The sequence below is a fragment of the Anoplolepis gracilipes genome, chromosome 11 (genome assembly GCF_047496725.1).
Source record: "Anoplolepis gracilipes chromosome 11, ASM4749672v1, whole genome shotgun sequence".
Lineage (NCBI taxonomy): Eukaryota > Metazoa > Arthropoda > Insecta > Hymenoptera > Formicidae > Anoplolepis > Anoplolepis gracilipes.
The window spans coordinates 9,293,983-9,309,088 of NC_132980.1; the positions used below are offsets into that span (position 1 = coordinate 9,293,983).

General features: G+C 37.0%; 1 protein-coding gene across 11 annotated transcripts in view; it reads left to right on the forward strand.

Annotated features, from left to right (window-relative positions):
- Positions 1–15,106, forward strand: part of LOC140671400 (cytospin-A) — a 44,384-nt gene that overhangs the window by 22,955 nt on the left and 6,323 nt on the right. For 9 of the 11 annotated variants that reach the window (XM_072902645.1, XM_072902648.1, XM_072902650.1 and 6 more), the window contains 4 exons: positions 736–915; positions 11,335–11,662; positions 14,402–14,770; positions 14,868–15,080. In XM_072902645.1, coding sequence (XP_072758746.1) covers positions 736–915; positions 11,335–11,662; positions 14,402–14,770; positions 14,868–15,080 — 1,090 coding nt within the window. The other 2 variants (XM_072902653.1, XM_072902652.1) reach the window with 2 other exon arrangements.

Consider the following 15,106-nt stretch of genomic DNA (forward strand, 5'->3'; position numbering starts at 1 on the left):
AGTCAATCTTACGATATTCAAACGAGGAAATAGTAACGTCTGTCGTCGTATTACTTTTCAAAACGCGATCATTCTTTAATATTTTATATCTCTTCGGCTCGCATAATTGATCAATTTTTATGGCAAACGATTCGTATGATACGTCGACTGCTTATCGTTAATACATATTTCAGATTTATTCATTGAAAATTTACTAGGCCTTTACATTATTAACTTGGATTATATTTTCTGACGGTCCATCGTGTCATTGATCTTGAGTCACGTAATATCGTGATGGTATGTCAGTGAAGCCGATATGTATAAACAATAGCACGACCTTAATCTTATTGTTCATTCATATGACGACATTCGAACGAATAAATAGTATGAGCCGCTCCATATTTATCGTTGTATTATTTTTTAAAACAATTCTTCAATATTTTGATCATCGGTTCGCATAATCGATTAATTTTTATAACAAACGATTCGTATGATATATCGACTGCCTGTTAATACAAAATACATAACATTTCCCCAGATTACACATGTGCCACACGCGTATCTAACGAGTTAATATTAACCCGGCGCCTCGGAAGTGACGTCTTTACGACTGCGGTCTCCGAAATGAACAGAATGAGAGCGCATCGCGCGATTTCGTCCAATTAGCCTCGCCGCGGTCGATGCCTCCATCAATTAAGAAAAAAAAAATATATATCAATCCTTAATTTAATCGCAGACAATTAATGCGGATTTCAGGACAAAAGCCGCGGAGCCGACAGCGGCACCAGCGAGATCAGCTCCGATCGCGGGGCGAAAGAGAGACACGACGGTCGCGTCGCTCTTCAGCGCGAGGAGGCCGGCGGCGAGTAAGAAAGTCGAGGAGCGCACCATCGTCCGAGGAGACAAGGCGACGAAGCCGGCAAGCCAGCGGCTAAAGTAAGTCCTCAAGCATGATTCCTTGCGTGTGCGTCGTTTATAAAATAAAAAATGAGAGAGAAAGAAAGAGAGAGAGAGAGAGGAAGAGAGGGGAAAAAAGTGCCGCGCGCGACGAGATGCGTCCGTTCGTCGTTAGTTCGCGCGAACGGGTTCGACGACCCGGCCCCGGGCTCCGGACTCCTTTCCCCATCGATTTCTCGATGCCACGCGCTGTACGAATGGTACTCAAGATATATGTATACATATCTCCGGGTAATCTCGATTCTTCCTCTGTCAGGTCGTCGTCGAGATCGCCACCACGTCACCGAATGCTCGATCGCGATCTTGATGTATATCTCGGTGAGATACGCGATCTTTATTTCCAAGGTGAATTGACGACAGATAATTGATAATGGATAATCGATGTACGCGACAGGCGAATTTTCGCGAAAAACGATTGATACTTTTTTATATGCAATTATTACTTAATTTTTATTTTACGTAATATATTCTTATGTTTTTCTTTATTTAAAAAAAATATTTTAGCGACATAAAATATAATATATTAACATATATTTATATACAGCATTCCTGATTCTTGTGTATGCGCGTTCTCTGGTTGACCTCGATATATGTATCTGGTACAGTATTTCCGTGTCTATGAATTTTTATCTCGAAGTGAACGCTTAGCAGTCAATTGAGATTTTTCTTTACGCGCGAGTTCTCCTTATCTTTTGTTTTCTTTTTCTTTAATCTTGATACGCCCGATTTTTTGGCGGCCTAGGTTTTATGTATATCAGATATAACTATGGCATGCAAAAGCAATCACTTGACGCGCAAATAATCGCGTTTAATTTGCGCCATGTATTTTCGACGCATAATCGACAAATCGATCTTCATCCGAAAATATCTAGCCACGTCAAACCCAGTCACTTTTTCATTATTGATTTATAAGGCGAGTCCAGCGAACTGTGCCGTTACCTTAGAAATAAATAAATCATCATTTGCTGGAAATAAATAAATCGTCATTTACTAAAACGAGTTTCGAGAGTCAGACAGCGATAATTGACGACGTAATAAAGCACATATAAGGTGACGCAAAAATATAGAAGTTTGGTGCGCGTTTATTTAATTATGTGACTTACAAAGAATAATAAAATCGAAAGAGATATAAGTATAAAATAAGAAAAAGCGCGCAACATATTAATAGATGAATGAAAGTTATTGAAACAAATAAAATTCTTAATATTAATTTTTCGTATTTTTACCTAATTAGTATCATGCGATACGTGGAAACTTGAAACTTATCTAATATACAAAGAAGATTAAAAATTTATAAATACACATTTAAAAATTGTTCAAGATTAAAAACGGTCAATTTGCACATTGCAGTTAAGAACAATATTATTGAACAATTGGTATCGAGATTTTCTTGATGCTTTTGTATCCGTGCAACTGGCATTCCCGACTCACTTTCTCTCATTTCCCGTTTCTCGGCGGCTGGATTTCGCGAATCTTTCGAAATATCGTTCACCGATAAAAGGAGGCGAATTACTATCTTTGTATATAACGTCGCGTGATTTAAACCAGTTTAAAATTCTCCAGGCTACAATAATTCATGTTATTTATATTATCGAAGCTGCAAACTTTCTTCTAAAGTATTTCTTTTTTACAAAATCTGTAATAATTTCGGTAAAAAAGAGTAAATCATAATTCTTAACTATTTTAAACATTAAAAATGAAGCTAGCTGATTCGCGATTTTATCATCGTAACTGTAATCCACGCGTCTGTTCCTGAGAACTTCAATTTTTAATTCGTAAAGATCGAAAGTATATTTTGTAAAGATCGAGAGTATATATTATGCGCGTTTATTTAATTCTTACACTTTTGTTTCGGTTATATTTCGATCACAAATTTAATATATTATATCTATCACATATATTCTGCATCATATAAATCTTTGCTGAACAACTTGCGCCTTCGGATATTCGCCAACACTTAGGTATCGATATCCCGGTGCACACGCGTGGGTCTCAGGCCCATCACTAGCCAACGACCCACTCTCTGGCAATGAGAGCGGCACTTGGTACCGACCCACATACCCAGTGAATCAAAAGTCAATGGGCGGCGCGACGCGCGCCGGTGCGTTCGCCGCATTTGCGTCGAGTCGCGTAAAATCGCGAGAGAGAAGATACATCGCGGATGATACTGTAAGAGAGATTAGCAGATAACCCGATTTTTCTCCGCGAAAGCGATCTTGCGAGATAGAAACTCACTTTTTAACGTAATGTGTGACGCGATCATTGTTCTCACCAGAGCGCAACATGTCTGGATTATTATAATAGTTGAAATGCCAACTGCATTTATTTCATCAAGGCAAGTTTTGTGCATTTGCAGTTTCTTTTGAAATCATGAAAAAATTATTCTTCGAAATTAAATTTATATTAAAGCGTCAACCCTTATTATTCCGCACTGTTATTTTTGGCACCTTCTAACTATACAGGTGGGTCAGAGTATTTTCAACAAGTTTATTAATATGTAAAAGTGTTGTTTTAAAAAATCTGAAAAAAATTTATATAAATTTTTAATTCTAAATAAAGACTAAAATAATAAATTTGAAAAATAATTTGCTTAAATATATTATTATTTTATGATTATTCATTTTCGAAAATTGACGTTGTTAGAAAAATCACGGACAAAAATAACCCACTAATGCGGAATAGGGGTTAATTATAAAAAACACAAGATTCAATTTGTATTATATAAAATCAGATTTTTTATTTTATTTTTATAGTATTTTAATTTTCTCAAGTACTTTGAGAATTTGAAGGCAGATATAGAGATATTATTTAGAATTATATTAAATAATTATACTTTTCTTAATTATTTTAACGCTTGTTCTTTTAATAGATATCAAACAATCTTCGGATTTATTATATTTGAACGTTCTTTTTTTTTTTTAATTTTATAAAAAATTAATTTCGAAAATTAAAGATAATTCAGATCTATCGCACTTGTAACATTGAGTTATCAAATAATTCCCTCTAGGAAAATCAATGAAAAATGTGTGATGAGAAACTAAAAAGTGATCGTAACGAATTTTTTTTTTTTTACGTAAGAAGTTTATTATCCTGCTGGCATCTGTACTCAATTTAACGACGCGGCAAGAACGTGACACGGTCGGTGATGTATCGGGCGTTTAAACGCTGTCTCTTGGTTTTGTCGCGCGAAGCGGAGACAGGGATCTCAACAAAGCAGCCACTGTTGAGCGACGACGATTAAACGGCCGCCTCCGCTGCTTTGTAATGCGCGCGTGGAAACGAGCGAGCGGCTTCTAAACGAAAGGGTCTCCGAAGAAGGGCAGGGAGGCAATTGACTTCTCTCCCGCGTCCGAGCGAGAAAGAAACAATGAGAGACGAGTATACGAGTGACGTCATTGCTCTCAAAAGATTCGCTCCCGGATTTATCGTCACGTTTCCAACCGCGAGTCTTACTTGGTCCATCGAAACGATGAATTCCGAGTCTTCGCGGGACAAGTTCGGTGGATCGTTGTATTAAATTGTAATGTTGTATGTATGTATTTTTGATAAAAATCAGAGATAAAGAGATAAAAGGGGGAGGAAAAAGCTGTCAGCTGTACAGAGACAGAGGAGAACGACAGGAGATGTTTTCGAACATTTCCCTCGACGCGAGATTATGATTGTTACAATATTTATTTGCACAAATGGCTGCGCCGATGAACGTTTACACAGTAATAAATATCACGCTCTGTTTCCCTTCTACGCTCTTGTTACTGTACTTTGGATTTTTTCTCTCGTTTATCTCGTTCAAGATTTTGCCATTCCCAGACACAACGTATTTTTCCTTCCCTCGGTGAAGTATTCTTTACAAGATCCCTCTTATTTTCTCATCGTTCTTCGCAGTCGCTTTCTCTCTCACGATTATGACAGTTGCATAACTTCAAACTCGACAACGAAAAAAATAATTTATCTCTCCCTAACAGAAACACCTTTATAGACAGAATGACGTCAGTGGCCGATACGAACGGCCGGTCGGTCTGTTCACTACACCTTGTGATAAGGATATCTACTGTGTCTCGTTCACGTGAGATAAAGGTACACACACTTTAAACAAACCTGAGACCTGAGTTCGATAAAACAGAACCGTTCTTTTCTTTTTTCAAGTATTTGCTTGTATTGGATATCTTTGATAATGTTTGAAAATAGAATAGGATTTCATCTTTCCTCAGAATTTCATCGCAATAATGATAATGGCATTGCAATTCTAAATAAATGTGAAATGGAGTATATAAATCAATTGTTGATTCAAGTAAAAAAAATAACTGCAATATTTTTCGAAATACGAAATGAAATATTGTGAAATATATAACTCAACAATTTTACGGTTGCATTTAAAAACGATTTAATTTTTTTACAAGGTATAATTATAATTTAATTAAATGTACAATTATATATCTGATAAAGAATATATTCTCGCCGCAAAATTAAATATTAATTATAAATCGAATTATTAGTTAAAAACTGTGAAAATGTTGAATCTAAAATGCGCTTGAATTAACGACGTCACGATTTAGCATGCAAATATATTTACTCTCAGGTGAGCCACGTAATTCAAGAGCGACGCGACAAACATTTTTATCTCGGCGATCACGTAATATAAAATTGCCTTGAGACAACGCTCATTGAATTCGACGACGATATGCATATCGCGCACGCTCTGCAAGAAATTTAAATCGTATCGCGCAGAGTCTTGTGTCTTCGGCTTCGGTATGCGCGCTAATAACTGCTTACATATCACTATGATACGATGTTGAAATATTAATGACTGAATGAATAATGATTAATAAACAGATCTGTAAATTTCGAGGCGCTAAGCCGTTTTTTTTGTTTCAAGGTCTAAATTGACGTGACAAGTCAGCAATCATTCCGATTGGGAACTTATTAATATCCGATGAATGTCGTAGAAAACACCATATAATGGAAAACCGTGCACAATAAATTAATCCAAATAAGTTTCATTCTCCTCGAAGAGAATTTTACTTGTTTATATAATTTTGTTGAATTTTTTAAAATTTTGAAGTCAAATAAAATATAAGAAGGTAAAACTGTAATATATAATACCTAGAATGCGAAAATTTTATTTTGTCGAGTCATTTATTAATTAATAGAATTGAATTACAAGCAATTCTTTTAATTTTATAGAACAATGGAATAAAAAAAATTTATATTTTTTTAATAATTGAGCAAAATACCGTTTCTAAGAGATGATCCGAAAATTTCTATTGGTATTCGTCGTAACGGAATCTCATGAAACGGTCGCGGATGCCGCACCAGGGCACAGTACTGTCTCTGTTCCGTGTTATCTCTTCGATCTCGGAGCTTCCCGTCCGGCTCGATCACGTCGTCCTCTGCACGATGACGTTGCGAACATTTATTGCCTCGCCACGTGCACGAAAATTGACACCACGCCGATTCGCGCAAGGAGTAACCGCATGTGCTGCTGTTATCCGTCTACTTGGATTACGATCGATATGTGGCAGCATAAAGTATCCTTAGGTGATTTTTCTGCGATTCTCGAGCGGATATACGAGCCATTGTAATATAAGTCACGAGTAATATAAATCATATCCAGTCCATTTTGAAGAACAATATAATTTGTGAAAGTACAGAAAGAAAAGAAGCTTTGAGATTTATGCTTTTTGATATATAAAATTAAGCGAATAATTGTGACTTATTGTATTTTGATATTGAAAAATACATTATTATTGTCGTGACATAATTTTATATTTTTCTAAAGCAAATTAAAATTGTAACGATTTAAATTTCTAAATTATATTCCTATTTTTTTTAATGTAAAATATTCTGGCAAAAAACGCGAGGAATCTCTAAAGTTTTACGGTGTGGAGTGATTATGCGGGAAAGTATATATGCTATTTTTGCTGGAATTTTTACTCGCGATTATTATAGCATCGTCCAACGGCTCGTATACCAGCTGACGAGAGAGCTCGAGGGACCGTCGTCGAGGAGTGTCGTATTTCCGTCGGCCGGAAAAACGCATACCGGTTTGTCCCGGGCGCGGAGGTTTGGTGCACGTGCGAATGCATCCGTGTCAGGGGCCCGATGCGGGACCCCGTCGTTACGGACGAACGATTTTACCGCACATCACGATGCAATCGCGAAGCATGCGTCATCTTGCTTTCGATTCCTTTCTCCCTTGTCGAACCGCATCAAACTCTGAATGTTAAAATATTTGTTTTCCAAGATTTTGCATAATAGGAGGGTTAACATTTTATAAAGTATGAAATTACTAAATGAAACGTTTAAAGCCTCATAGAAATTGTGTTGAAATATTTTTCAGTTTATTGATAATAACATTATTCGCATTAATAATATTAATAATTAAAATTTTTGAAATAATATTTTTATACACTTTTCTCAATCGTGTTTTTATGTATAAACGAACGATGTAAAGTTAGAATTTAAATTTATCTCGTATCTTTGAATACTCTAATTTCGATTTAATCTAATTTCTTATTTACAAAACATGAATTTGCTAAATTAAACGTTTAAATCCTCGTAGAAATTGTGCTAAAATATTTGTCAGTTTATTGATAATAACATTATTCGCATTAATAATATTAATAATTTAAATTTTTGAAATAATATTTTTACACACTTTTCTCAATCGTGTTTTTATGTATAAAGGAACGATGTAAAGTTAGAATTTAAATTTATCTCGTATCTTTGAATACTCTAATTTCGATTTAATCTAATTTCTTATTTACAAAATGTCAACGTAGCTCGAAGAATTATGACACCATATAATGACGCTTTGATAGGTGCGAGCGATATCATAAATACTTTTACAACATTGATAAGAATTAAATACAATTGATAACAGTATCTGCTTGCCAGTTGACCGTTTAATGAGCAACACGAGAGAACGGATAAGTTTGATGTCTTGAATGTGCCACATTCCATCCTGTTCCTTGACGAGTTCTGATAGAAAAATTTCTTTACACTTAGTACTTGAATGCAATTACATGTATGCATACAAGAAATTTTTAGACGTAATATATACAATATTAGATACTCAAGTTTAGTTACTTTATTTTATATTATAATTTAAAAAAATAAATACCAGTAAAATTAAGCAGATGTGTAACCAGATACGAATCCAAGTTCTCAGATATAAACAGTATATACATAAGTATAGTTGTACAAATAATAATGAATATAAGTATAGATATAAAGAAAGTTGCTTGTTTCTATTTACTTTAAATCGCGATAGGAGAGACGATAGACCTTTCAGCCACCGGGTACATACCATATGTCGACCGTATGAGAAAACTGGTCGACCGGTGAGACGTCTGCGGATTCCGTGTGGCCTCCTTAAGCAGCTCTCCTCTCTGCTTCTCTCCTCCCTTCTCTTCCACGGTCGTGCCATCTTCGACGGCGACGAGGCGCGTACCCGTTCCCAAGAGCCCAATGGCTGTCTCTATCTCTCTCCCGTATCATCATTTCTCGTCCGGGTAATTATCTCTCTCCCTTTCTTTCTTTTTCTCTTCCTCTTGATCGAAAATCGATGCGATTCCGAGTTATCGAAGCGCGTCAAAGGGCAATCGTCCGCTAGGAGATCGCTAATCTACTATTGCCACGATTGCCTTAACCCTTCCTGTATCTTGTACACACGCACAGCACACAGGGTCGACAATCAATTAATAAATCGATATTTGACAATTGAATTTATTACCAACCTTGGCTTCACTAAATCTTATTTTGAAACAGTCCGAAATTCTGAAAGTCATCAAGGGTGTTTGGTTAATAGGTGCTTCTCATACACCTGATTAACTATCAAATACTGAAAGAATATTTTTGTGTAAAATATTTTATTTAAAAATGTTTAGGCACGAAAACCTTGAGATTATAAGCAAGAAAATCTTATCCTTTAAAATGAATTTATAATGGAATCTTAAGTGACAAATATAATTAATAACAATTTTAATTTAAACAATTTAATTATCAAAGTTTCGAAAGAAAATATTAAAAGAATGTAATGTTAAATTTTGATAGAAAAAAAAAATTTATTTTTTGATAAAGAATACTTGTTCTAATAAGAGACGTAAGGTTGATATAACAAGACTGAACAAATTTACATTTTGTACCTTAAATATTTACTATATTACGCAGGTGTATTTAATTTAAAATCATTATCCAATAATTTTTTTTTTTTTCGGAACTTATTTAAGTTTGGCCGTCGTCGGACCTATTCCGTATAATTTCCTCGGGCTGAATAACGCACGGATAAGTTTAAAGTAATCTATAATTATGTTCTTTAAAAGGCGACGCGAGGGATCACGAGGGAATTTGTGACGAAGAGAATTCCTCAATGGCCGACGAATGTGGCCTGAGTACGACCTCTGGTTACATTTACAACTCGTTGGCCCTTCGGGGTCCAGCGAGGCGGCCTAAGAAAAGCCTTGGTCGGGAAGGCGAGGAGAGGGGATCAAGGTAGAATTATAGGAGAGAGGAGGGGAGGGGGAAGAGAAGAGAGGGCGAGACGCGAGACGCGAAACTGTCGACTCGAGTATTCAGTACTCGATGCATCGTCGTACGGTATGTATCGTTTCTGATATCTCCAATGATCGGATAACCGAATTTCTGTTTCTCGAGAACATTCCTTTGCCGGCTGTCGTGCCTTGGGTCGTCCTTGGACATCCTTGAGAAGTCAGCGGCCACTCTTGGTCGTTCTTCCGCGGCTCCCTGCTCGTACGAAACGGAGAGCAACAAGTGGTCGCCGCGCGACGAGAGACTCCTCCGAGTCACCATCCGAGTTCCACCCGGTCCGACCCGGTCGTCTTCCAAGAGGAAGACGAAGCGAGGACTCTCGGCGCGTCGAAGAAAGTGGCTCGAGGCCGCTCGCTCACGCACGAATCTTCGAATTCCTCGACGAGCGCGAGCCACACGATGCGGCGATTGTTCATCCATGTCGTTATAACGTTGTGTTCCGAATGAAGGAGAGAGATTCTTATCCCGGAGATGACCGGCTTCAGGAGCGAACGGAACGCTGCTAACGATGCTGTTCCGTGAAATTCCCGATGGCAAAGTTATTGTATTTGCATATTTAGAGGCGCCGGGGACTGAATCGCCTCGCGGAAAATACGCATCTGAATGCGTTTTTTTAAATGGAACTGAAATTTCGTGAGTGATGTGACTGAAGAAATTAAATATTTTTTATTATCATTATTTATTCTGATTTGTGCTCGCGTGAATCGCGTTGTTCATTCGGCCGCTTAGGAATTTGGTGATTTTTGAAGAATTGAGTTTTAGATTATGTGTCTTAAATGCATTTTGAAAGTGCATTGGAATTTGAATGGTCCAACAACTCTCGACGTGAATTTTCTGCTTGCATTTCAGAGGAATTTATTGAAATTGATTAATTGACTTTAACTAAATTGACAATAGTGAATTGTGTGTTATCGAACACATTGAAAGTGCATCGAATCTTAAACGAATTTAAAGATTGAGGAATTTTCGTTTTTTTTTTTTTTTTTTTTTTTTTATCAAATATAATCGTCCTTTAGAAACTAATTGTGAAGATATCGATTAAATTATTCATTTATATCTTGATAAATATAATTGCGCTTCCGAGCGCATTAAAGATATATTGAGTTTTAAATGCGTTTTAAGGTCGAGGAGCTCTCGCGTTACGCGATTTCGCAATTGCCCTCGTCAAATAAACTAATCGCGTGGATACGGATTAATTCCTATCTGGACCAACAATAAAAGCTTTCTAAGCAAGGCTGTGTTTAAATGCATCATAACTTGATGCATCTTGGACTTGAAGAAATCTCGCTGCAAATTTTAATATAATTGCAAAGTGATAATTAAAATATATTACTCATACAATCTTGATATCGGAAAGCTATTCATTTAAAGGATATTCTGTTAACTGGCACACAATCGAAGCCTTTATCAGAACTCCTTATCAAACTCTCGAGGATGAATCTCTCATTGCACATCGACACTGTCCTTCCGTGAGAATTTAATCGGGAGACAGTTATCGAACACCCGCGGTAGTCGCCGTCAATTCGTATCCGTGACTTAACAACAACCTCCATTCATCGTAACCAGATGACAGAATGACGGGAATCATACCGTCGTCTCCTCCCTTGTCCGAGTCCTTGAAGCGAGTTCGCTAACGGGAACAGAGGACGATGTCATCGTCCGTTGACGGCGAGGGTCGTTCCAGGTCGCAGGCTGCCTAGTAGACGCTTCTCCTCGACGAGATTCGGATAAAGAAAAATCCATCCCACTTACGTTTCCCTCGGACTTCCTCTCTCATTAACGAGAAACGATCGTTTGAGATACGTGGTTCAGTCGAGTGACCATGATGAAGTTCAAATCGCTGTTTCGCAGAGGACAACCCAGCCAGCAGTCGGCGCAGCAGCAACAGCAATCGGCGCCGCTGCGCCAGGCGTCGAGCGCCTCCTCGCTGGAGGCGAAGAGCGACGTTCCGTCGACCGGGAACAACTGGGCCGGCTCCCTGGGCGGCAAGGAGCCGGCCAGATCCAAAGCGACATCGACGACATCCAAGAGCACCGCCAAGGCCTGCAGGATGCAGGAGATGGAGCGCGAGATCGAGGCCTTACGCAAGGATCGCGCGCGCCTCGAGGCGAGCCTGCACGACGCTGTGTCCGAGGCTCAAAATTTGCGCGAGTTGCACTCCGAGCTCGTCTCCCTCAAGGTAAGCCTTTTGACAAGTCCACCAAGTTCAATTGTCAAACCGATTATTTTATTATTATTAATTCATTATATTAATTTTATTATTAATTCATTATATTATACATATATGTATATGTATATTAAAAAATGATTTTTCCTCTCTCTCGTCGAAATCAGGACTTTTGAAATAACATGATATCTGCAAATTGCATTATAATCATTGTTTGAAATTTTGATACTGTGTTGATACCGATTGATGCAATCTGTCTTATCTTATCGATATGCGATGACTATTCTTGATTTCTTCGAGAGATTTTATTACACTTGTATGATTTTTCTGTATCACGAGTCTATCTCTTTCTCGATATCGAATCAAGATATATAATTTCTTAATCGTCTTTGTTATTTCTTTTATTAAAATTAAAATTATTATTTTTCGAACGATCACAATGCAAATAGGCATATAAAAAATATACAATATATATAGTATGCAATAGACAAGTGTATATATTGTAAGTGTAATATATTGTATATTTTTTTTTTATTTATATGGATTACTTGTTTAAATTGGTTCTGACGATAAAAGAATTCGAAGAATTTCTTGCATAGTTACCAGAAGCGAAAAGTCGAGTGATATAAATAAAGCATCATTACAGCCGTTATTTCCATACAATTCGGTGGTTGTGACGAATAATATATCGTCCGTGTCCTTCTCCTCATTTCGCTTATTGGAGCCAACTGCTATTTCGGAGCAACTGTTTATCTGGATGCGTGCAGATATAGAAATTCTTTATTATAATTTTATACGATTGAAATCATACATAATACCACGCAAAACACATGAATTTTAAATAAAAAAGTTTCTAAATTTACTATTGAATTTCAATTCTTTCTTTATTTATAATACTTGATAGATAACATATTGATCGAGAGAAATATTTTACTTGAATGATTTAATTTAAAATTATTTTAACATTATAAAAGATTCAAGGTATTACGAGTTTATTGATTTTCTAAATAAGTGGGATTATTCGTGCAAAATTATATTATTTCGCATCTTTACAGCTGTATTATAATCAGCTTAAAGATATTGACGATTAGAATGCAAGAAAGCATTTTAGCGATTGCGTCGCAAAATGCACTCGATGAATAAATTACATCGCGACGTGATGTTGTTCTGATTCATCTGCAGTTGACGCCTTGCATTAATTCTTTCCTTCCCCTCCTAAATATGCATAGTGCTGCACACGTGCATACCTACGCCGTCCCCTCTTCTCTTCCTTGCGTTTTTGCAACCGTACAAGGAAGACAACGTAAGGTACAATCGACAAGGAGTGGCTGTAAAAATATCCTCTTTGCATCTAAATTGCAGTTAAATAGATCGAACCGATAAAACATGTTGCTATTCTCAGAGTCTATCTAGTATTATAAAATATACACAAATATATAAGTACTTGTAGAAAATCAATATTTTCTTTAAAGAAACTTCAATTTTCTTTTATTATTTTTCAATGTCAATCATTTCGGGGCAACTGACAATGAGTCTTTCATGATTTTTTTTACCTTGTAAGAGAAAATAAAATCACTTATGAAATTTAATTCTTACAAAAAGCTCTGCATTTTTAATGTAAAAATTGTTCGAAAATTTTATTGCTATTATACAAATATCGAAAATTATTATTATCCTATTATTACTTCGGGTTCTTTTTATTTTTATTATTCCGAATGAATTCCAACTCCACGAAATTATTCCGCAGGAATGCACCCTCCGCCATGCCTTCCCCACCTCCTATCATGATCGTTACTCAAGAATTATAAAATCCTTTCCGTTACAATCCCGATGCATTTAAATATCCACGTCGCTCAGGAAAATGAAAAATTTACGTCACATTTCCGTGATCGCGAAATAAACTTAGGGATCATTTTCGGATTTCTGTGCCAACACATCGAATATTGCATCAGTTTTTTTTTTTTTTTTTTTTTCAGTCCCTTCAGAACTCGTGTAACCGATGTAACCGTTAGAGTATTAGAGAAAAAGAGAGAGAAAGAACGGAAAGAAAGAGAGAGAGAGAGAGAGAGAGAGAGAGAGGTGATTTTTGCTTGAACGAAAACTGAGCCAGAGGGCGTAGAACGCGGCGGGGATGTTTACGAGTTTACGTAGGAAGCGGTAGAGGAAGAGAGCCGGGGAAACCGAGCGGATTCGATATGAAGAAGCGTTGCTTCTCGTCGCCCACGGTACATCCCGCTCGTTCTGAAGCAACGCAATAAATATCACGGTGTCTTTGTTACTCGTGACCGCGAGCTCCGATCCGACTTGCCGGCGCGATCGTTCGCGTAAATTCTAACCTCGAATCCGGTACCGAACTCCCCTTCCCTCCCCCCAGGCCCCTCGCCGAGGAACTGGGATGGTTATGAGACCTAATATTAAAGCGTCCCTCGCTCGAACTCTTGTTTCCAAAACAAGACGAATGTTATGATTGTGAGGCTGCCGTGTTTTTTTTTTTAGAATAATACTTTTTTTTTCACGTGGTTTTATGTATACAAATTTCTCTAGTTTGGAGTTACGTGATTATATTGTGGCCTTTATGTGTGTGTGTGTATGTGTAGAATCCATGACTTAAATATTTATAATAGAATTGTAATTAAATAAATATAATGTCAATATTTTGTTATTAAGACATATTCTGCTTTTCACATTATATTTACATCTTTTTAGATTATTCTGTCAAGATATCAATGTATTTGTTGGTTTGACAAATAGGAGCAGCATAGCCTGGAGCTAGAACGTCTTACTGAAGAAAACGAAGCGCTTCGTGCTCGTCTTAGAGACGTGGCACATTCTCCGCTGTCAGATTCAGAGAAACAACAACTGTTGCTAGATGCTTCGAGACTTCACAATTCTGCACCAGCCTCTATCGCCATTCCTCAAGATGACGGTTCTGCAAACAATACCAGTATACCTCAGGAAGGAGCTCAGTGCACTACGCCAGATTGGGACAAGCACTCTTCTAGCTCAATGTCGGAGGTTTCAGTTGCATGTTTGCAGGACAGGATCTTACAAATGGAAGAAACACATTATTCCACAAACGAAGAGTTGCAGGCTACTATCCAAGAATTGAGCGACTTACAGGTTTGTTTTTATAGTACTTATTAATTTGAAAAGAGTATTATTGAAATTACATAAGAGATAATAGCTTCTAACAAATTAATAATAAAAAATCACACAGACACATGTAGCAGAGTTACAAGCGGATAATGTAAGACTAAATGAGGAGAAGGCAGTTCTTTTGGAATCACTGTGCCGTCAAACAGAGAAGCTAGAAGATTCTCGATCCAAGGTTGACACTTTACAGGAATTACTTTTAAGGGACGAACAGCCACAGGAAGCATCCAAAGGGTATAATACAGAAAGGGAACAGAAACTTGTAGATCTTTTAAAAGTGAGTGTATCTAAATTTATACATGA